This window comes from Ahaetulla prasina, chromosome 18 (assembly GCF_028640845.1).
Source record: "Ahaetulla prasina isolate Xishuangbanna chromosome 18, ASM2864084v1, whole genome shotgun sequence".
Taxonomy (NCBI): domain Eukaryota; kingdom Metazoa; phylum Chordata; class Lepidosauria; order Squamata; family Colubridae; genus Ahaetulla; species Ahaetulla prasina.
In genome coordinates, this window is record NC_080556.1 from 7,375,343 (window position 1) to 7,397,005 (window position 21,663).

General features: G+C 45.3%; 1 protein-coding gene across 1 annotated transcript in view; it reads left to right on the forward strand.

Annotated features, from left to right (window-relative positions):
* Positions 1 to 21,663, forward strand: part of PEX14 (peroxisomal biogenesis factor 14) — a 126,232-nt gene that overhangs the window by 78,621 nt on the left and 25,948 nt on the right. Inside the window, exon 4 of the mRNA XM_058161282.1 lies at positions 19,453 to 19,575. Within this exon, the coding sequence (XP_058017265.1) occupies positions 19,453 to 19,575 (123 nt within the window). The remainder of the gene's footprint in view (positions 1 to 19,452; positions 19,576 to 21,663) is intronic.

Genomic DNA, 21,663 nt, shown 5'->3' on the forward strand with positions numbered 1-21,663 from the left:
TTGTCTTCGGTGCATAAGCTCTCAGTGTGCATAAAAAATACACTCATCAAGAATCGTTAAGAGACAACACTTAGTGATAGTCATAGGATACTAATTAAGCAATCAAAATCATACTAGGAAACTAAATAAAACAATATAAATCGTAAAGGTGCAAGCAACAAAGTTATAGCCATAAGTAGAAAGGAAATAGGGAATGGGAAGGATGAGAAGAAGAATAGTAATACAGTCTTACTATAAATAGTTTGACAGTGTTGTGGGAATGAGTTGTTTAGCAGAGCGATGGTACGCGGGGGAAAACTGTCCTTGTGTCTAGTTGTTCAGGTGTGCAGTGCTCTATAAGCCTCAGTGGCGCAGTGGTTAGAGCGCACTACTACTGCAGGCTACTTCTGCTGCCTGCCGGCTGCCTGAAATTTGGCAGTTCAAATCTCACCAGGCTCAAGGTTGACTCAACCTTCCATCCTTCCGAAGTCGGTAAAGTGAGGACCATTCCATCCTTCCAAGGTCGGTAAAATGAGGACCATGTTGGGGGCAAGAGGCTGACTCTGTAAACCGCTTAGAGAGGGCTGTAAAGCGGTATATAAATCTAAGTGCTATTGCTATGATAACCTCGTTTTGAGGGTAGAAGTTGAAACAATTTGTAAAGTGGATTACTTTCCCTAGATTAAAAAAAAAAAAGGGTAAGAACTCACAGTTGTTTGGCGTTTAGTGTCATTCCCCACAACTTTTATCCCCGGTCACCCATTTGGCATTTTTTTTTAAAAAAAACCCTCTTTTTCTTCCTCTTCCTCCCACGTGTGATTCCCGCGTTGCTTAAATCTGACTTTGTGGTTTTGCCTTTTAAAAAAAAAAAGAAGAAGAAGAAGAAAGAAAGAGGGAAGCTATGTTTATAAGAACCAAAAAATAGCAGCTTCCATTACTGTAATTAAATGGCGGCATTTAACCTATCAAGGCGGTTGCATCGAGGCGAGAGATGAGCTGCGTTTTGAGATGATCGCGGCAATCCTCAAGGGGAATAAGAGCAGTTAAATAATTTGTTTGCGAGGTGTGAATTCTATGTTGGCTAAAAAAACCGGGCGCCTGTGTTGAAGCGCCGCGAAGAGGGGGGGGAGGCATTGAGAAGGTGTTTATTTCGAATACCCTGGAGTTTAGCTTTTTTTTATTTTTTATTTATTTTTATAAACCAGCCTCTGTACTGTACTGTCAATTACATCCATATCGTCCGTTGGTTCCTGATGTTCGCCGTGAGCTCAGCTGAGCTTCTTGCATCAGAAAAGCAGGAAATTTCTGGAGGCCTCGAGAAACGAGTAAAACATAAAAAACGACAGATTGACGGTCGGTTTTCGAAAGGGACAGGGGACGAATCGGTTTCCGTTCACTGCATTTTTAAAGCTCGGGACTTTTCAGATTGCAGGACCCTGTAAATGCAGGCAGTCCTCAAGTTATAACAGTTCGTTTAGTTAACTAAAAGTTACGATGACACTGAAAAAAGACCATTTTTCAGACTTACCAGCGGGGGTAGTATTCACCTACTTTCCCTACCGGTTTGCAAATGTGAGCAAATCCACGCATGCGCCTGGCCTTCCACGCATGTTCTGTGCTGGCGTTCATTTATTTTATTTATTTTATTTTATTTTATTAAATTTTTATACCGCCCTTCTCCCGAAGGACTCAGGGCGGTGTACAGCCAAAATAAAATATAGAATATATACAATTAAAAGAATTTAAAATGAACTATTACTAAACGGCCGATAATTTAAAAAATTTAAAAATTTAAAATATTACTAAAACCCCAATTTAAAATCAACTAATTATGCCAGTCCCGCTTGAATGAATAAATATGTTTTTAGCTCACGACGAAAGGTCCGAAGATCATAAGCCAGGGCACTTGACATAAGCCAGGGGGGAGTTGGTTCTAGAGTGTCGGTGCCCCCACAGAGAAGGCCCTACTCCTGGGGGCCGCCAGCCGACATTGTTTGGTGGACGGCACCCTGAGAAGGCCCTCTCTGTGAGAGCGTACGGGTCGATGGGAGGCATAAGATAACAGCAGGCGGTCTCGTAAGTACCCGGGTCCTAGGCCATGGAGCGCTTTAAAGGTGGTAACCAGGATCTTGAAGCGCACCCGAAAGACTACAGGAAGCCAGTGCAGACTACGCAGCAGTGGTGTTACGTGCATGCGCCCGGCCTCAAAAACATGCCTAAATAGGATGGCATAGAGCCAGAGTGAGTGGGCAGGCCCACCTGCGATTTCCGCTCCCGGTTCAGCCGAACCGGTCCGAACCGGCTAAATACCAGCTCTGCTTACCACCTTGGCAGCATCTCCATGATCGAAATTCAGGCGCTTGGTGACTGGTTCATACATACGACTGTTGCTGCGTCCCGAAGTCACGCGGTTCCCCTTTTGCGACCTTCTCGCAAGCAAAATCAATGGGGAAGCCAGATCCGCTTAACAACCAAGTTACTAACTTATCGACGGCTGTGATTCACTTAACAACCCGTTGCAAGAAAAGTGCAATAAAATGGGGGCAAAAGCCACTTAACCGATGTCTCACTGAAGAACACAAGTTTTGGGCTCAATTGAGGACCACCTGTAGAATATTGCTATACGAAAAAGCAGTAGGTGTCTTCTTACAGAGGATTTTTTAGGGCAAATACATGGAGGGAGAGAGAGAGGCAATATGTGTATATGTGTTTTCGACTTCAACTTTCTAAACTGCTTCATTCCGTCAAAGTGGAATGTTTTGGTCTTGTAAAGAACCGAACTATTTGCTCCTTGAACTTGTGGTGTTTAAAAAAAAACCAGGGTTGGTTTTCTGTAAAAAAAATAAAACATCGTAAAGAGCCGCCTTTCTCCCATTTGAGACATCCTGAAAAAGAATACGAGATACAGAATAACGAAGTTGGGAGGGACCCCGAAGGTCTTCTAGTCCAGCCCCTTGCTCAAAGAAGGAGAACCCTACACCAATGACGGCGAACCTTTTCGGCACCCATCATTTCATATCCTTCTCCTGCCACGCCCACCAAGCCACGCCCACCAAGCCACACCCACAGAACCGGTAGTAAAAAAAAAAATTGATTTCCGCCATTGTCAAGGCTGTGTGAAGCTGACCCAAGCCTGTAGATTTGATGCACCATATTAAAAACAAAACACACACCAAAAACTGTTTTGAACTTCAGTGTCTGAAACCTGCCATCTGTAGGAGGTTGAAAAGTGGGGGGTGGGGAGCGTCAGACCCACCCAATCCCAAAACTTGGTATTATTTGCCAATCGTAAGTGGCAAAGCCCACCATTCCCTTCTGTGCCCAGGGGGGAGATATTGGGACGAGGAACAAGTTTTGGAAATTGGAACGATGCTGCCTCTTGATAGCCATGAAGCCTGACCTTGGCGGAAAAGAAGACGCCAGTTTCCAAGGCAATCCCCATCTATCAGGAAGAGAACTTCATACTTAAATGCTTCCCCCACCCGTGCAATTGAGCCTAAATCTGCTCATTTCTTGCCTTTTGGAACGACACTCATCTTGGCTGCCCAATCTTTTCGTAGACTAAACCCAGCCCTTGTTGTGCCTCGTCCTCCCTCCTCTCCTCAGCCGGGCCCCTCCAGTCTCCTCCCGGGCCTGCTATCGGACTCTGTCTGATAATGAAGATGAACGGCCTGCCATGCCTCCAGCCCCCGGCCCTAGCCCCATGCCAGGACAGGATGTCAGGAATGAACAAACAAACCTCATTCATACGGTGTGTGTTCTTTTGGCTCAGCCATCAGAGGAAGTGAGCCACGGATTGGAATTACCCGGGCCTACTCCCTCTGACCCCTCCCTTTCCCAGACGCTAACAGCAGATCCAGCTGAAGACAATTCAATGTGGGTGGACCCTCGCTTCCGGAGATCTGAGAGGCGATGCCAGCAGAAGGAATTGAGGGGCAGGCCTGGATAAATGCTGAGTCATGGAGCCACACCCCACAGCCTATATAAAGAACCCGCTTTTGGCATTCCAACCTTGAGTCAAGTAAAGTCTCATCTAGTTTGCTGAAGTCACAACTTGGACTCCTGCCTGCCCTGAGAAACCTGGAAGGAATTTGGCAAAGCTGCAGAGGCTTCGTTGCCACGCCTGATACCTAGACCTGGTCGTCGGAGGGGGAGGGGGACATGACAGCTCTGTCAATCATCAAGAAACTGAACTGGATCAACCTCCGTTTGAGCAGCCTTCGGTATAAGTGGGCACAGCATCCCCTGATACCAGTCGACATCTGGGCTGCTAGAAGATTCATCCATCATCTTTCCGGCGTCATGATTAAAACAAAAACAAAAACCCTTCCCCAAATTGCAGCTTTTTAAACCCTTGCCAAGGTCCCTCTCCCTCTTTGCTTTGCTTTTTTTTCCCCTTTGGGATGGGGATGGAGAGAATAATACTATTAACAAACCCCCCAAAGAGCTGTGGCTGTTGTGCCAGACTCAGCCCTGGAGAATTGGACCGGCAGCGCCCTCACTCAGCACGAATCCTGCGAGACCCATGATGAAACTTTTGCACAGACTTTACTACTCGAACACCGGGGTGTGTTTGCTTCTCTTTTTAGCTTCCCACCCCCCTTGTGGCTCGGGAGGAAGGACGAAGGGCTGGGAAGTTCAGCTGAGATTCTGCTCTCTGCATCCACTGTATATATCCTCTCTTTGTTTAAACTGCCTTTTCCTTCAAAACAAATGGTGCCCCTTCACACTTTCTCAGTTTTGATCCCAATTATTTCCTTCCTCACTCCCGCAAAATGCAGGAGAGGGTACAATCATCATCATCGTGATATTTGGGGTATTTGGAACACAATACCCCGGATATCACGATTGTGGAAAAGAAAAAAGTGTGGATAGTCAACATTGCTATACCTGGTGACAGCAGAATCGACGAGAAACAACTGGAAAAAGTCACCAGATATCAAGATTTGAGAATCGAATTGCAGAGACTCTGGCATAAACCAGTGCAGGTGGTTCCAGTGGTACTCGGCACACTGGGAGCTGTGCCTAAAGACCTAGGCAAGCACTTAAAAGCAGTTGGCGCTGACAAGATCACCATTGGTCAGCTGCAGAAGGCCACCTTACTGGGATCTGCTCGCATAATTCGCCAATACATCACGCCGTCCTAAACGCTTGGGAAGTGTTCGGCTAGTGATTTGTGATACGAAATCCAGCATAGTTATCTCGTTTGCTGTGTATACTGTCATTTTGTGTAAATAAAATAACAACAACAACAACAACAATAATAATAACAACAACATGCCAGATATCAACAACAACAACAACACGTCCGATATCAACACGGCAGATATCACAGTTGTCGAAAACCGAAACATACAATTTATTGACATGGCGGTACCAGGAGATGCCAGAGTCGAAGAAAAAGAACTGGAAAAATTCACGAAATATCACGACCTAGCTATCGAAACTACGCGGCAATGGATGAAACATGTCACAGTGATACCCATTGTCATCTGGGCAGTTGGTACCATGTGCAAGAATTTTATAAGACGCATCAAGAAATTGCAGCTTCCTGCAATAACACCAGCGGAACTGCAAAAAACTGCGCTACTCAGAACATCGTACATCTAAAGAAGGTTCTTGGTTGATACCTAGGACGCTGGCAGCAACCCCTATCAACCATCAGCACCAGTCAATGGTATTTGTGATGCCTTTTTGAATGTTCAGTTGACTGAGTTTCATGTTTAGAGAAGAAGAAGAAGAGGAGAAGGAAGAGGAAGAGGAAGAGGAAGAAGAGGAAGAAGAAGAAGAAGAAGAAGAAGAGGAGGAGGAGGAGGAGGAGGAGGAGGAGGAGGAGGAGGAGGAGGAGATATTTGGTTGATACCTGGCAGCACCCTGTATCAACCATCAATGCCAGTCAATGGTATTTGTGATGCATTGTTAAACGTTCAGGTGACTGGGCTTCATGTTTAATGAATAAAAGTAACAACAACAACAATAATAATAATAATGCTTCTTTGATCTTTCTGTAGTAGCTATGTTTCCCACTGAACTGGCTAGTCTTTTGCCGTCCAGTTGCCAAGGGCATCTCTTCTCTTTCCTGGATGCTAATATTTCCAGCCAGAAATGCCCAATCTCTGGGCATCCCAGACCAGAGCATCCTTCGGCTTTTCCAGAGACAGCCTGGATCTGACGGGGGTCATCTCTTCCCCCCTCTCACAAGTGGGTCACTTCCAACACCCCGAGGACTTTCTGCTTATTGGTGGGTGGGTGGGTGGGTGAGTGGGTGGCAGAATCTGATCTCCCCCAACAAGCAGGAACGGCAACTCCTTCGCCTTTTAAAGCGCCGACGAAATATATTATTTTGCACCGGGCTTGTAATGTCGTGATTTATGCCGTGTTACGGTTTGTGATATCCCAATGTCCTTTTTGCCTTTGTGTTGAGGGTTTTTTTTTCTCCCCTCCCCCTCTCTGCTTCCCTCTCTCCCCCCCTCCCCTTGCTACATTTAATGTAATAGAGGTGAGTGTGCTCTTAGGTCACAGCCGAGAGATGGACATTATACAAGAATTGCCATCTGTACTCCCTGTTTTCCTTACTGCCTTCCCTGAAAATGCTGTGTTTTGTTTTGTTTTTTTAAATCGGTCCTCGGCGCCCTCTGAGCTTGGTTGTTTTCTTGTGGACGTTTCATGGCCCAGACTAGGTAACCTCATCAGTGCTTTCGTAGTGCTACCAAGTTTGGGTAACAAAATGCCCGCAAGGAAGCAGCCAAACTCAGAGATCATTGGGGACCCCTCATTACAACCGTGAGCTACAAACATTCCTTTTTATTAACGTGGATTTTTTTCCCCCTTTTAAAAAAAAAATTACCCTCTTGTTGTTGCTTTTTTCTTTCGTGGCTCCACTTTCTCAAAGTGCCTCTGTAATCTGGAAAATTAAAATAACGGTTTGTGTTAACACTCATTCACTCACTCTACCTTCCTTCCCAGAATGCAAGGGTCATTTTTGCCACTCGTTTGTTTCAACTCGGATAATCCTGCGGATCAGTGGTGAAATCCAAATTTTTTTACTACCAGTTCTGTGGGCGTGGCTTGGTGGGCATGGCAGGGGAAGGATACTGCAAAATCTCCATTCCCTCCCCACTCTGGGGTCAGCCAGAGGTGGTATTTGCCGGTTCTCTAAACTACTCAAAATTTCCGCTACTGGTTCTGCGAACTACACAAAATTTCTGCTACTGGTTCTCCGAACTACTCAAAATTTCCACTACCGGTTCTCTGAACTACATAAAATTTCCGCTATTGGTTCTCCGAACTACTCAAAATTTCCACTACCGGTTTTCTGAACTACATAAAATTTCCGCTATTGGTTCTCCGAACTACTCAAAATTTCCACTACCGGTTCTCCGAACTACTCAAAATTTCCACTACTGGTTCTCCGAATTACTCAAAATTTCCACTACTGGTTCTCCAAACTACACAAAATTTCTGCTACTGGTTCTCCAAACTACACAAAATTTCTGCTACCGGTTCTCCGAACTACTCAAAATTTCCGCTACCGGTTCTCCAGAACCTGCTGGATTTCACCCCTGCTGTGGATGCTTTCTCATTGGCTCCCTTCACCCCAAAAGGCTTAGCAGGTGTGGGATAATTTGGAGGGAAGGGACTTAAATGCAGACCTGGTTAGTAAATACCATTTCCCCCAAAATAAGACATCCCCTGATAATAAGCCCAATCGGGCTTTTGAGCGCATGGCAATAAGGCCAAGCGCTTATTTCAGGGTTCCAAAAAAATACAAGGCAGGCTCTTATTTTGAGGTAGGTGATTCATAGGCCCGTGCTGTTCCCAGGCCTTTCGGGTGCATTCATCGTAGAGATAATTCAGAAGTTCTTCACAGTTTTTCCCTCTTCGGTTTCCCTCCAGCTATAAATCAAACAAAGAGACTTGTGAGTTGAGCTGTTAGCAGCCACGATTTCACTCCTCCAATAACTTAAATTGTAAATGCTGATTGTTGGAGAACTCTTAATTAAGACTTTGTTTTGCAGCTTTGCTGGGGGTGGGGGCATCTCTGCAAAAGTGAGGGAAGGTTCTGTTTTGGGAGGGGGAGAGGGGGGGGATAAAACATTTTATAAGTCAGTTCCAGGAATTAACTGGGCGACTTAATCCGAAACGGGTTAGGAAACGCCGTGCGTTTCCTTCAAAGTCGGCTTCCTTTCGTCGGATAAAACGTGGCCCCTTCTTTTTTTTTTTTCCTCCAATTTTTTTTTTTTAAATTGATATTTTTAGCTTTTAATTAAAACATCGCCAGCAAACAATTACATTTTGGGAGAGCAAAATAAGATTACTCAGAGAAGGGGTTGCAGAAGGGGAGAGGGGGGGGCGCCCGCGGTGGGGTCACCCAACCCATAAACAAGGTGATATATAATATTTTTTTTCCCATTCTCCTTTTAAATAAATACCGATCAGCTTTATGTTCAGAGACAATAGGAGCCGTTGGCTTAAATTTGCAGTTTACTGTATTTATGGCCGTAATATCAAGGTGCTGGCGTCGTAATTTCATGCCCCAATGAGAAGCGCAAGGTCGCACCAAATGCTTCCATCGGCATACTGCTAACACACTAACTCATAAACAAGATCCGCTTGGATCAGGTGGCACGGAATAATACAGGCTAATGAAATACAGCACAGCTTTCCATTACTGTTAGTTTTTACAGTGTCGTCATTACGTGTAATTTATGTTTAAAAAATTCAATTTTATACAAGGCTCTGGGAAATAGGGGTCTCCGGGTCACCTGGCGACTTTTAATAGTTGGGAGGTTGGGGTTGCGGGAGAAGGTGGCACACGCGCCCCGGCTGGGGTGGAGGCAGAGAGAGAGAGAAAGAGAGAGAGAGCACACGTTGTTCCCGTGCCCGCCTTCCCCCCCCCCCACCTCCCTGGGCTCCCAGCCTGAAAATGCTAATTTATTTATTTATCCCGTTCATAATAACAACAGCAGCTACCCACCTCAAGCCAAGGTCCTTTCCTTTTCCTTTCCCGTCCCCTCCCCAAATTCCAGCTTCTTTCTTTTTTTCCTTTAAGACTTTCTCTCTCTCTCTCTCTCTCTCTCTCTCTCTCTCTTTATTTTGTTTGTGGCCTTTTCCCGCCTGCCCCTCTTCTAAGACGAGGGGAAGGGAGGCATCTTTGAAAGTGGGGAGTGGGGTGTCCTTGTTTTCCTCCAGATATCCATCATTGGGGAGGCAGGGGGGGGGCTCGCTGTAAGCAGGAACTATTTGGCAACCTCTTCACCCCTTGCCCGTTGGCTTCTCGGCTTCCTTGGATTGCAGTCTTCGAAAACTCTGGCCGGCAAGAGAGAATTCCTGCCAGGACAGTTGGCGAAATCTTTTAGCCGCTTCCCTTCTTGGCTGTGTTAGCCCCGTCGTTTTTTTTAATTGGATTCGGGACCTTCCTCTGTTTGTTTGCTTGCTTGCTTATTTATTTATTTTTTAGCCCAGGAAACGGATGGAATGCAATATTGTTCCATCGGAATTCCCTAGACATGCGGGTTGGTTGGTTGGTTGGTTGGTTGGGGGTTTTTTTTGGCTTCTTCAACTCGGCAAGTTTTGAACGCGAGAGGTTCTCTGTAGCACAACATCGGTAAAGGTAAAGGTTTCCCTCGCGCATCTGTGCTAGCCGTTCCTGACTCTAGGGGGCTCTGCTCATCTCCGTTTCAAAGACGAAGAGCTAGCGCTGTCCGAAGACGTCTCCGGGGTCATGTGCTCGACATAACTCAATGCCAAAGGCGCACGGAACACTGTTCCCTTCCCACTAAAGATGGTTCCAATTTTTTCTATTTGCATTTTTTACGTGCTTTTGAACTGCTAGGTTGGCAGAAGCTGGGAAAAGGAACGGGAGCTCACCCTATTACACGACGCTAGGTATTTGAACCGCTGAGCTGCCAACCTTTCGATCGACAAGCTCAGCGTCTTAGCCACTGAGCCATTGTGTGCCCATATACAACATCAGTAGGAGATCTAAAAAAACAAACATACCCAAAAACCAAGACCCCATGGACCATGTTCCTCCAGGCCTTCCTGTCCTCTACCATCCTCTGGAGTCCATTGAAGCTCACGCCGACTGCTTCAGTGACTCCATCCAGCCACCTCGTTCTCTGTCGTCCCGTTCTTCTTTTGCCCTCCATCATTCCCAGCATTCGGCTCTTCTCCAGGGAGTCCTTCCTTCTCATTAGGTGGCCAAAGCATTTGAGTTTCCTCTTCAGGATCTGGCCTTCTAAAGAGCAGTCAGGGTTGATCTCCTCTAGGACTGACCGGTTGGATCGCCTTGCAGTCCAAGGGACTCGCAGGAGTCTTCTCCAGCACCAGAGTTCAAAGGCCTCCATTTTTTGGCCCTCAGCCTTCCTTATAGTCCAACTTTCACATCTATACATTGCAACTGGGAAAACCCTGGCCTTGACTAGACGCACTTTTGTTGGCAGGGTGATGTCTCTGATTTTTAGTATGCTGTCTAACTTTGCCATGGCTTTCCTCCCCAGGAGCAAGCGTCTTTTAATTTCTTGGCCGCAGTCCCCATCTGCGGTGATCTCGGAGCCCAGGAAAATAAAATGTGTCACTATCTCCATTTCTTCCCCATCTATTTGCCAGGAATTGAGAGGGCCGGATGCCATGATCTTAGTTTTCTTAAAGTTGAGTTTCAAACCAACTTTTGCACTCTCCTTCTTCACCTGCATCAAGAGGCTCTTTAGTTCCTCTTCGCTCTCTGTCATTAAAGTGATATCATCTGCCTAGCTGAGGTTGTTGATATTTCTCCCGGCAATCTTAATTCCAACTTTTGATTCATCCAGCCCCGCCTTTCTCATGGTGTATTGTATCAATTGTATTACTTCCTGTGTTTTCAAAACAGCCTCCTCCTGAAAATACTGCATATACATTAAATAGGCAGGGCGACAGTATACAGCCTTGCCAGACTCCTTTCCCAATTTTGAACCAATCGGTGGTTCCATCTCCAATTCTCACTTTTGCTTCTTGTCCCGCATTTAGGTTTCTCAAGAGAAAAATAAGATGGTCTGGTACTCCCATCTCTTTAAGAAGATTAGAAGCCCTCCCCAAAGCCTTGACTGTGCCCAGACAGCCTTTTTAATTGACAGAGAAAGGGGATTATATACCTAAAAGCCACGCTTTCAACCATGTTTTTATTCCAGGGTCAATGAAATGCAATGAGATTCAGTTTAGTTTTAAATCTTGGCACTTGCTCGTGACATCGTTTTTGGGACACAAGTCGCCCGTTCATTGCACAGGTGCAAGGCTGTTCCATACACAGAAGCATGCGTGAATGCATACACAACACACACACACACACACACTTCACAATTGTATCCAATCCGTGGGCTTGAATTTCGTGCCTCTTAAATACAACCCGCCCAACTGCCCCTTCCAGGAAAACGCCCTTCTTCCTAAGGGCAAAAGATTTGTTGATATGACAAGTTGACAACTCTTTTTTTCTATTTTTTTAAAAAAATACAAATAATACATATGCATCTAAATACAAAAAACGAAAAAGGGAAAAAAACAAAATAAATATTACAGTGGACCCCCACTCCCTGGAGACCTTTCCCCCCCCCACCCTTATATTTCTTCATCTATAACAATTAAAAGATAGACAACATATTCAAATTGTGCCCTTATCCCCTCCAAAACAACGTATATTCTTGAGTAGGTTTATTCCCGTTGCCTTCCACCAACACTGATTTTATAAAATCCCCCTCCCCCATATTTCATTATAATTGTTTGCTTTGATCATCCCTTTTTAAAATTTAATTTCTGTTGTTAATTTATCATTTGTTGCCATGCTTCAAATGTCATTATACCACTCATTCCTATGAATATCTCAATTTCGTCCCCAATATTTAGCCATCACTAATCTAGCTCAGTGGTGGGTTTCAATTTTTTTTACTACTTGTTCTGTGGGTGTGGCTTGGTGGGTGTGGCATGGCTTGGTGGGCGTGGCTTGGTGGGCGTAGCGAGGGAAGGATACTGCAAAATCCCCATTTCCTCCCAATCAGCTGGGACTTGGGAGGCAGAGAATAGATGGGGGGGCGGGACCAGTCAGAATATTTACTACCGGTTCTCCGAACTACTCAAAATTTCTGCTATCAGTTCTCCAGAACTGGTCAGAACCTGCTGAAACCCGCCTTTGATCTAACTGCCATTATCAAATTTACGATCAGTTCCCTTTTTGTTTCATTTATATCCCGTTTTTCCACCAGCAACAATAATGCAATTCTCGGTGACATGTCTAAATTGTGCTCTTAATTTCTCTAAACCCCGTGTCCCGTATTTTTTTGTGCACTACCACAATCCCACCACATGTGCTTATATATGCCAACTTCTTTCTTGCACCTCCAACAAATACTTATTTACCATTTGTTTGATTTAATTTATGTGGTGCTGGGCCACAGCTCTTAAGCGTCTTTATTCATTGGCCCTGAAATATTTGCGGTAAAAGCCCCACAATGTGTGTGTGTGTGTGTGTTGTGTGTGTGTGTTTTTTAAAAAATGGTTTTAAAATAAGCCAGGGAATTTAATTTTTAAGAAAACAAAACCGAGTGGATTGCTTGCGAAGAACTCGGAGATGGCTCGGTGTTCCGGGATGCCCCTTAGGCAGGCAGAAAAGCACACAACAGTAGCTGAATCAGTGCCAAACCGGAATGGGTGAGAAGTTTGCTGCCGGCTCTTGGAAAAAAAACGCTCGAGTGGCAGAGATGGTGACTGACAGGCTGCGTTGTTGTTGGGTTTTTTTAAACATACATATTCCCATTGCAGTGAGATTCATCTGCAAAGAGTCAGACAGGCACCAGCCAGGCAGGCATCAAAGCCGGGTAAAGAATTGAGTCTGAACTCTGAATGGTCCAAAAGCCAGAGTAGTTCTTTGCAAAAAAAGAACCAGACTCCATCAAGCATCTGAAAAAATACCGAGGAGAGAAGCAACTTTGAACCAAGGAGGAATTTCCTGACAGCGAGAACAATTAACCAGTGGAACAACTTGCCTCCAGAAGTTGTGGGTATTCCAACCCTGGAAGTTTTTTTAAGATGTTGGATAACCATTTGTCTGAAACGATGTAGGGTTTCCTACCTGAGCAGGGGGTTGGACTAGAAGACCTCCAAGGTCCCTTCCAACTCTATATTCTAATGCTTTAATGAAAAGGAGGACGAGGGGAGACATGATAGCAGAGTTCCAATCTCTCAGGGGCTGCCCCAAAGAAGAGGGAGTCAAGCTGTTCTCCAAAGCCACCTGAAGGCAGGACGAGAAGCAACAGATGGAAACGAACCAAGGAAGGAAGCAACTTAGAACTAAGGAGAAATTTCCCGACAGTTAAAACAATTAACCAGTGGAACAACTTGCCACCAGAAGTTGTGGGTGTTTAAAGAAGAATCTGGACCACCATTGGTCTTGAAATGGTATAGAGCAGTGATGGCTAACCTTTTTGTCATTGAATGCCGAAAGCGCGCGTGCCGGCACCCATAATGCAATGCGGGGGGCCCGCTCTTCCCCTGCCCCCCCCCCATGCACGGACATGCGACCCCCCGTGCTCCCCCCGTGCATGCGTGCACAACCTCCCTGGTGCCCTGTTTTGGGTCTACCAGGCCTCCCTGCAACCTCCTGGGACCAAAAACAGGCCATGGGGGGCCCACCGCACCCTGTTTTGGGCCTAGCAGGCCTCTCTAGCTTCCCGGACCAAAAACAGCCAGCAGGGGGATGCGCTGCACCCACCCGCCTCCCGCACGTGCCCCGCCCCCTGCGTATGTACCTCAGAGATCCCAAAACCAGCATGCACGGTGGAGGCCTACAGAGAGGGCTCTGCGTGCCTACCAGTTCGCCATCACCGGTGAGCAGCGGGTTGGACTAGAAGACCTCCAAGGTCCCTTCCAACTCTGTTATCTGTTCCGTGGGCTCCGTTTGTGTGTCTGTGTGTGTGCTAAAGCTTTTCCCGGCCCTTCTGTTTTCTGGTGACTTTTCCTAGCAAAGGCCGCCTTTCGTTCTGGTGGCGCCACCTTCTTCACTGGGTGCCTAATTAAGGCGCTCCGCACTGAATATCGTAAAAGCCGGCGAAACAGCGAAAAACAGCTGTTCGCCGGCTTCAATTTCCCTCCCTGGGAGAAAGGGAGAGGATAGAGCAGCGGGGGAGTGGTAGATCTCCCCAGGGGCTTTGTTTTGTTAAGCAGAGCCCTGGAGGGTTGAGTCCCATTGAAACCCTGCCAAGCTCCGATCTTCAGTGCGCTCCTGCAAAAGCAGGAAAAGAAGAAAGTGTCCATTTCTGCTTAATTGTTTTTTCTTTGTGGATTTCTATATGCAGACGGAACAAGCACGAGCGAACAAATACTGGATTGCAAGTATTTTTGATTTCCTGACTTCTACCTTTTAAAAAGGCCGCCTTTTGTTAACTCGCATTTATGTCAGTCCCCCTGGGGTGGCCATGGTTAAAGTAAGCAGTCTGGTGGTGGCGGCAGCAAACTTCAGAGAGCAAGGTTGCTCAGCTCCTTTATGCAAATGACGCGTGCACGAGCAGCCACGTCTGTGGCGGGAAATATATATATATGTGTGTGTGTGTGTGTGTCTTTGGTTATTCGGGTTTTCTCCCACGTAAAATTGGAAGTGTCTTGGCGACGTTTCGACGAAGTCTCATTCGTCATCTTCAGGTTTCAGCTTCGTGCTTCTTGCTCCCAGAAGCACAAAGCTGAAGCCTGAAGATGACGAATGAGACTTCGTCGAAACGTCGCCAAGACACTTCCAATTTTACGCGGGAGAAAACCCGAATAACCAAAGACCTACATACAAACACCCGCGAAAACCTCAGAAAATATATATAAATATATGTATATGTATGTATATGTATATGTATGTATATTAAGGTGCTGGGAGAGCAAAAGCCGTTCCATCCATAGCTGGCATCTTGCGAGAAGAAAAGATAGATGGATGGAGCGATTGAGCAGGGAGGGGTCGGAGCGGGGTGTTTGTGGGTGGGTTGAAATCACGTCCTGTTTTCCTCCCATCTTTCTCCCCGACTCCGTCCTGGTGGTTATATTATTCCTTGCAGATAGCAATCAACTGGAAGGAAGTGTGTGTCTAATTTGCATGAGATTATTTAAAACAAAAAAAAAAGAAAAAGAAAAACGGTCCGCATTAGTCAAGGGTGATGGTAAACAACGCCGAGAAAAAGCCTTCTTGTTAAGAGAGCTTTTCGAGGCCAGGATTGGCAGCTTTTCTGTATCGTTCCTTTTAACCTTTGGCGGAAGGGTGGGTGGGATTGAGGCCTTCTGCAGGCAACCGCAAGGATGAGCTTCGTGGGGAGACCATGAGGCCAGTGTTGTGGTCCGTCGGCAGCCTGTGGAGCTGGCAATGGAGTCGGAAAGCGATGAGGCTGAGGAAGAGTGTGGGCCAGTCCTGAAGGCGGGGAAGGCCCAGATGAGGGCTCTGCGTCACAGGCAGAGATGGGGCCAGGGCCATCGGGGAGTGAGGTACGGACTCCAGAGCCTCCAGAGACTGATAGTAGTGAGGCAGAAAGATAGATAGATAGATCGATAGATAGATAGATAGATAGATAGATAGATAGATAGATAGATAGATAGATAGATAGATAGATAGATAGATAGATCCCCTCTATTTTAAGAGAATCCCCAATAAAAGCCGCAGTGCTTTGTCTAATCCCATTGTTGCCAGTTAATATGACCAGATTAATGCACGGAAATAAAAATTTATCTCTTGATCCCCTCTGAACAGGATGTGAATTGAGCTAGGAGGAAGGGATGGCTAACCATGGATATATTTTTTTTCCTGAGCTTTCCAGCTGGGGAGACCTCGGGAACAAAGGATCCCTCTGTGGGTTTGTCGAGCAATCTTAAATGATATTATTTATCGCAAATGCTTTTTCCGAATGGGAAGGGGGCATTCGGTTGGGAGCTTCTTATTTATTCCATCCTTACGAAGGGCTTTGTAATGAGGGAATTGCAGATAAATAAAACTGAAATGGCTTCTTAATAACGATGGGCAGAGTCTTTCCCTTATAATGACGGGTGGAAGACCTCGGCCCCATAAACAGCGTTCCCTATCTCACCTTCTCCTATCCAGACAGGTTGGGACTACAAATACCATCATATCTGGCCAGTCAGCAATAGAAAACCATTACATTTAACTACTTAATCCTTATAGGGCTGACTCAGCCTTCCATCCTTCTGAGGTGGGTAAAACAAGGATCCAGATTGTTGGGGGCAAGAGGCTGACTCTGTAAACTGCTTAGAGAGGGCTGTAAAAGCACTGCGAAGCGGTATACAAGTCTAAGTGCTATTGCTATTGCTATCTCCAGTTGTCAAAATCCTCCCAGTTGCTTTAAGCGCAAGGAAAATGATGACCTTGTAGTCTTGAAACTGTGGAAAGTCTTAACTCATTGAGTCGATTTTGTTCCCTCCCCCCGCAACATCTCATTAAAGCAGCTGTATCTTGGAACAGTTCATTAAAGCAACTGTATCTTGGAACAGTTCATTAAAGCAGCTGTATCTTGGAACAGCTCATTAAAGCAGCTGTATCTTGGAACAGCTCATTAAAGCAGCTATATCTTGGAACAGCTCATTAAAGCAGCTGTATTTTGGAACAGCTCATTAAAGCAGCTGTATTTGGAACAGCTCATTAAAGCAGCTGCATCAGGAAGATAAAATGGCTGCATTAATGAGCCACCGAGATTTGTGTCTATAGTCGCATTCCTTCTGAAGCACTTCCTCCAAATCACATCTGCAGCACCACGGGAAGGGCACTGAACCTTGAAAGGGCATGTGGCCGAATGTCCACGGAAACCTAGGTTAGCTTTTAAGGGCCGGGATTAAGCTTGCATGTGCCTGCAGCAATCCTGTTTCTGCTTAATTTTCACGAGGAATCTGTTTTGGCTTTTTCAAGTTTCTCCTGCCACCTCATGAAGCTAAGAGGGCAGTTCTACGTGCCAACCTAGGAATTGCTGGATTGTTTGTGCATCTTGACTAACTTGGTTAACTTGCTCTTATGGCCAGCCCTCTTTAATTTTAATTGGCGAGTCTCAAACCTAACCTGGGATCCAGTTTTCGTTCCTACCACCCTCCTTGTCTTTGTTGTGGTCCGCCAGCAGCCTGCAGAGCTGGCAGCAGAGTCGGACAGCGATGAGGCTGAGGAAGAACATGGGTCAGTCCTGGAGGCTGGGGAAGGCCCGGATGAGGGCTCTGCGTCAGAGGCAGAAATGGGGTCAGGGCCATCGGGGAATGATGTGCGGACTCCAGAGCCTCCAGAGACTGACAGTAGTGAGGCAGAGGAACAGGAGGAGCCTGTTCTTAATGCATGCATGAGAAGAGGTGCCAGAAGGCAAGAGCAGCTCAAGCAAAGAGGACGACTCGGGAGTAGGGCCAAGAGATGATTGGCCCCTCCCATAAGGCTTAAAACAGACCAGCAACAGCGTTTGGGCTCTTTGTCGGAAAACAACATTGATAGAATTGTTCTTTGTCTTGCTGCATTTATTTCTTGTCGGCGTCTTCTGCTTTTGAACTTTTGCCAAGAAAAGCCTTTGGCAGTTTGCATAATTAGACCAAGGTTGGCGATAAGACTGAAGACTTGTGTTATGAAGAATTTGTTTTGATTTAGTTTGGACAACGCTGAGAATGAGTTAATTCTCAGCTGTTCTGATAAAGTCTGTTTGTTTTTGAACTGTTTGCATCTCATACTACCTACTTGGGCCTGAGTCACAACAGTATTTTATTTTCGCAGTTTTTCTTCCACTCCAACCGATGGTGAGGGATTTGCATGCTCAAGACGAATAAACTACATTTATCTTTTCATTTGTAATGTGTGTCTGCTCCTTCTCCTCCTCCTTTCTTAAAAAAAATCCAGCCCAGCTGCAGGACTTCCTTTACATGTGCTGGTCAGCAGCTGGTCTCCTTACTTTCTCTTCCCCCTTTCTCTCTTTCTTGTTGGCCAAATTTTTCCCAGATGTTCTGGCTGTAACAGATGGGGAGATGTGTGTCCCCCCCCCCAGGTTTCCCCCAATCCATCTTGTCAAAACAACTTCTCCAAGCTCCGCTTGTGACCCAAGTGACAGCCTTCCAGACCGTGGCCCCGTCGATCTAATTTCGGAAACTTTCGAGCCCCGTTTCCTCTGATCCGTTTTCGGTTTTATCCTTTCAGCGTTCTGTGTCCCAGTCGCTTCTAATCATAGCCAGACCTGTTTTCCCCATTTGCCTTTTTATTTCGGCATTTGTCATAAAATAAAGCAAATTATTCCCATCTCCAGAAACAATCTAGACTAATTAGTCGTCTAACCCAATAATTAGCTTTTTGTTTCCCTGTCTGTTTTCCTACATTATTGTTAGTTTTCTCCCCACTCTCAAGTTGTTGTTGTTGGGTTTTTTTTTTTCTTCCGCGCTATTACAGATTAAAATGAGCCACATTGGGAGTTGATGGTGCATATTTTCCCTCCATTTGTTTATATATATATATATATATATTTTCCAAGGGGAAGAATGAGGGGAAACGCAATAGAAAAACTACTTCAAAAGCAGCCATAAACGCAAAGATAAATTAAGGAAATTGAATGAGCCACATTTGGAAAGTGGCAGTGAAGACTTAATAATACGCCATCGCTTAAGGTTAAATTGCAGCAGTGTTAAAGATTATGTGTTTGCCCACCCTGTCCCTGAGAATCCAAAATTCAGGGTTAGCACTTGTTTTGCTGAAATAGTTTGTCCAGGAAACTTTTCTTGGGATTTTTCATAGTGAAGGAGAGAAGCAACTTCGAACTAAGCAGAAATTTCCTGACAGTGAGAACAATTCACCAGTAGAACAGACTTGCCTCCAGAAGTTGTGGATACTCCAACACTGGAAGTTTTGAAGAAGATGTTGGATAACCATTTGCCTGAAGCGATGTAGGGTTTCCTGCCTGAGCAGGGGGTTGGACTAAAAGACCTCCAAGGTCCCTTCCAACTCTATATTCTAATGCTTTAATGAAAAGGAGGACCAGGGGAGACGTGATAGCTGTCTTCCAATATCTCAGGGGCTGCCTGAAAGAAGAGGGAATCAAGCTATTCTCCAAAGCACCTGAAGGCAGGACGAGAAGCAACGGATGGAAACGAACCAAGGAGAGAAGCAACTTAGAACTAAGATAGAAGATAGATAGATAGATAGATGGATGGATGGATGGATGGATGGATGGATGGATGGATGGATGGATGGATGGAGAGAGGGAGGGATGGATGAACGGATGGTATATATTTATGTATGTATATAGCATGTGTATATGTGTGTTGCTTATGTGTTTCGATAGATGTACACTTTCTTTTGAGAGCAGGCAGCAGAATTTCATTTTTAGTGTGGGACGTGTGCTCGCGGTAAAAAAAAAAAAAGACAATAAAGTTATCTTATCTTGTCTAGATAAAGAACTTCCGGGAATCAGAGACAGTTTTCTACAAACCTTTTTCCTTTCCTTCTAACCCCTCCAGGTCTCACCGATGAAGAAATAGATCTGGCCTTCCAGCAATCGGGCACCCCGAAAGAGGAAACCCAGCCCCCCAATCTCCCCCCACAGTTGGTGCCAATTCAGTCCACACAGCTCTCCTCGTACAGTAAGTCGCTTGTCAGAAGCCATCAAGCTGCTATATTATTTCTGAGTCATTATTTGGCCATCTCATTTTATCCAAAGGGCTAAACAGAAGCCTGTTCGTCCCCTGATCAAAGGGAGAGTCTAAATCCCTCGGTGCCCTTCCCAGCGATTCCAAAATATCTTCTTCTTGCCATCCCCCTTTCTCCAAAGTTGGAATTCCTTCTGATTTCCTGTTCCAGGCCGATGCTAGGAAGAGGCGCGCGAGAAATCTCCGACCGCTCATTAGTCCCAATAAAGACATCGTGAAATGAACTATAACTTTGTCCCCCTTGCTGGAGCTTGGCTGTTGTCCCTGCTCGGGGAGCTAGAAAGGAAATTAATTTAATTGTGTGCAACAACTCAGACGTGCAGTAAAGTTACTCCCCTTTGGATCCGAAAAGTAATTCAAAGCCGTCTTCTACAACGGGTTTTTTTTCCTGAAGTGAGGAAGGATGGTGGGGGAGCCCGGTTCACTTCACAACGTGGTTGTAGAGTCATGACACAATCAGGGATAAATGCTTTTAGACAAAGACGCCCAACTGCCTGCATGTAGAAAGACAGGATGTCAGGGAAAACGGCTGGCTGAGAATGACGAGGCAGTCCTCGCTTTACGACCCAATGTTTCGGTTGTTAAGCGAGGCATTTGTTAAGTGAGTCTTGCCCCCATTTTACGACGTTCCTTGCCCCGGTGGTTAAGTGAATGTTGCTCCCCTATTGACTTCGCTTGTCAGAGCGTCGCAGAAGGGGACACTGCAACAGTCGTAAGTATGAACCAGTCGCCAAGCATCTGAGTTTTGATCACGTGTCCACTGGGATTGTGCAGCGGTCATAACTGTGAAAAACGGTCGTAAGTGCCGTTAGTGCCGTTGCAACTAAATGAACTAGTGTTGTAAATCGGGGACTACCTGCACCACACAGGAGTTTTTTTTACACACTGGAATTTTCTTGTGTCTTCCGAAAACGATCACGATTCCCTTTAGAACGGAAGAAGAAACGGACTCTTTTTAAAAACATTTTCAAAAAGCCATTCCTGTAGTCAATGAAGACTCCGAAGCCCCCTGCTTCGTAGGACCAGAAAGGATGATGGGTGGTTGTGTAAAAAGCTGGCAGCTACAAGTGACTTGTTGTTTCTTCCCATAACCCCCAGCCAGTGATGGGATTCAAATAATTTAACAACCGGTTCTCTGCCCTTTCTTCTAACAACCAGCTCAGCAAACTGCTCAGAAAGTTAACAACCAGTTCTCCCGAAGTTGGGCGAACTGGCTGAATCCCACCACTCACTCACTCTATCTATCTATCTATCTATCTATCTATCTATCTATCTATCTATCTATCTATCTATCTACCTACCTACCTACCTACCTACCTACCTACCTATCATCTATCTATCTATCTATCTATCTATCTATCTATCTATCTATCTATCTACCTACCTACCTACCTACCTACCTACCTACCTACCTACCTACCTACCTACCTACCTACCTATCATCTATCTATCTATCTATCTATCTATCTATCTATCTATCTATCTATCTATCTATCTACCTACCTACCTACCTACCTACCTACCTACCTATCTATCATCTATCTATCTATCTATCTATCTATCTATCTATCTATCTATCTATCTATCTATCTATCTATCTATCTATCTACCTACCTACCTACCTACCTACCTACCTACCTACCTACCTACCTAGTGGTGGGATTCAAGTAATTTAAGAACCGGTTCTCTGCCCTAATGATTTCTTCCAAAAAACCAGTTTGCCAAACTGCTCAGAAAGTTAATTTGTGCCCCACCACCAGCGTGAATTCTCTCTCTTCACATCTGCCCTTTCTGTCAAGAGGTATCAAAACTGTTTCTTAAAAAAAAACCAAAAAAAAAACCCCACCACCTCCAACTCCTTGATTTTGATTAATATAGAGAAACAAGACTTGGGCTGACTGATAATAAAACTGATAAATGACAAGCGAATTACTTGTAGCGGTAATTTATTACGTAAAATATCTTTTATTTGACATGCGATTAGTTGGAGGGAGCATCACTCAAATCTGACGAGTTTAAACA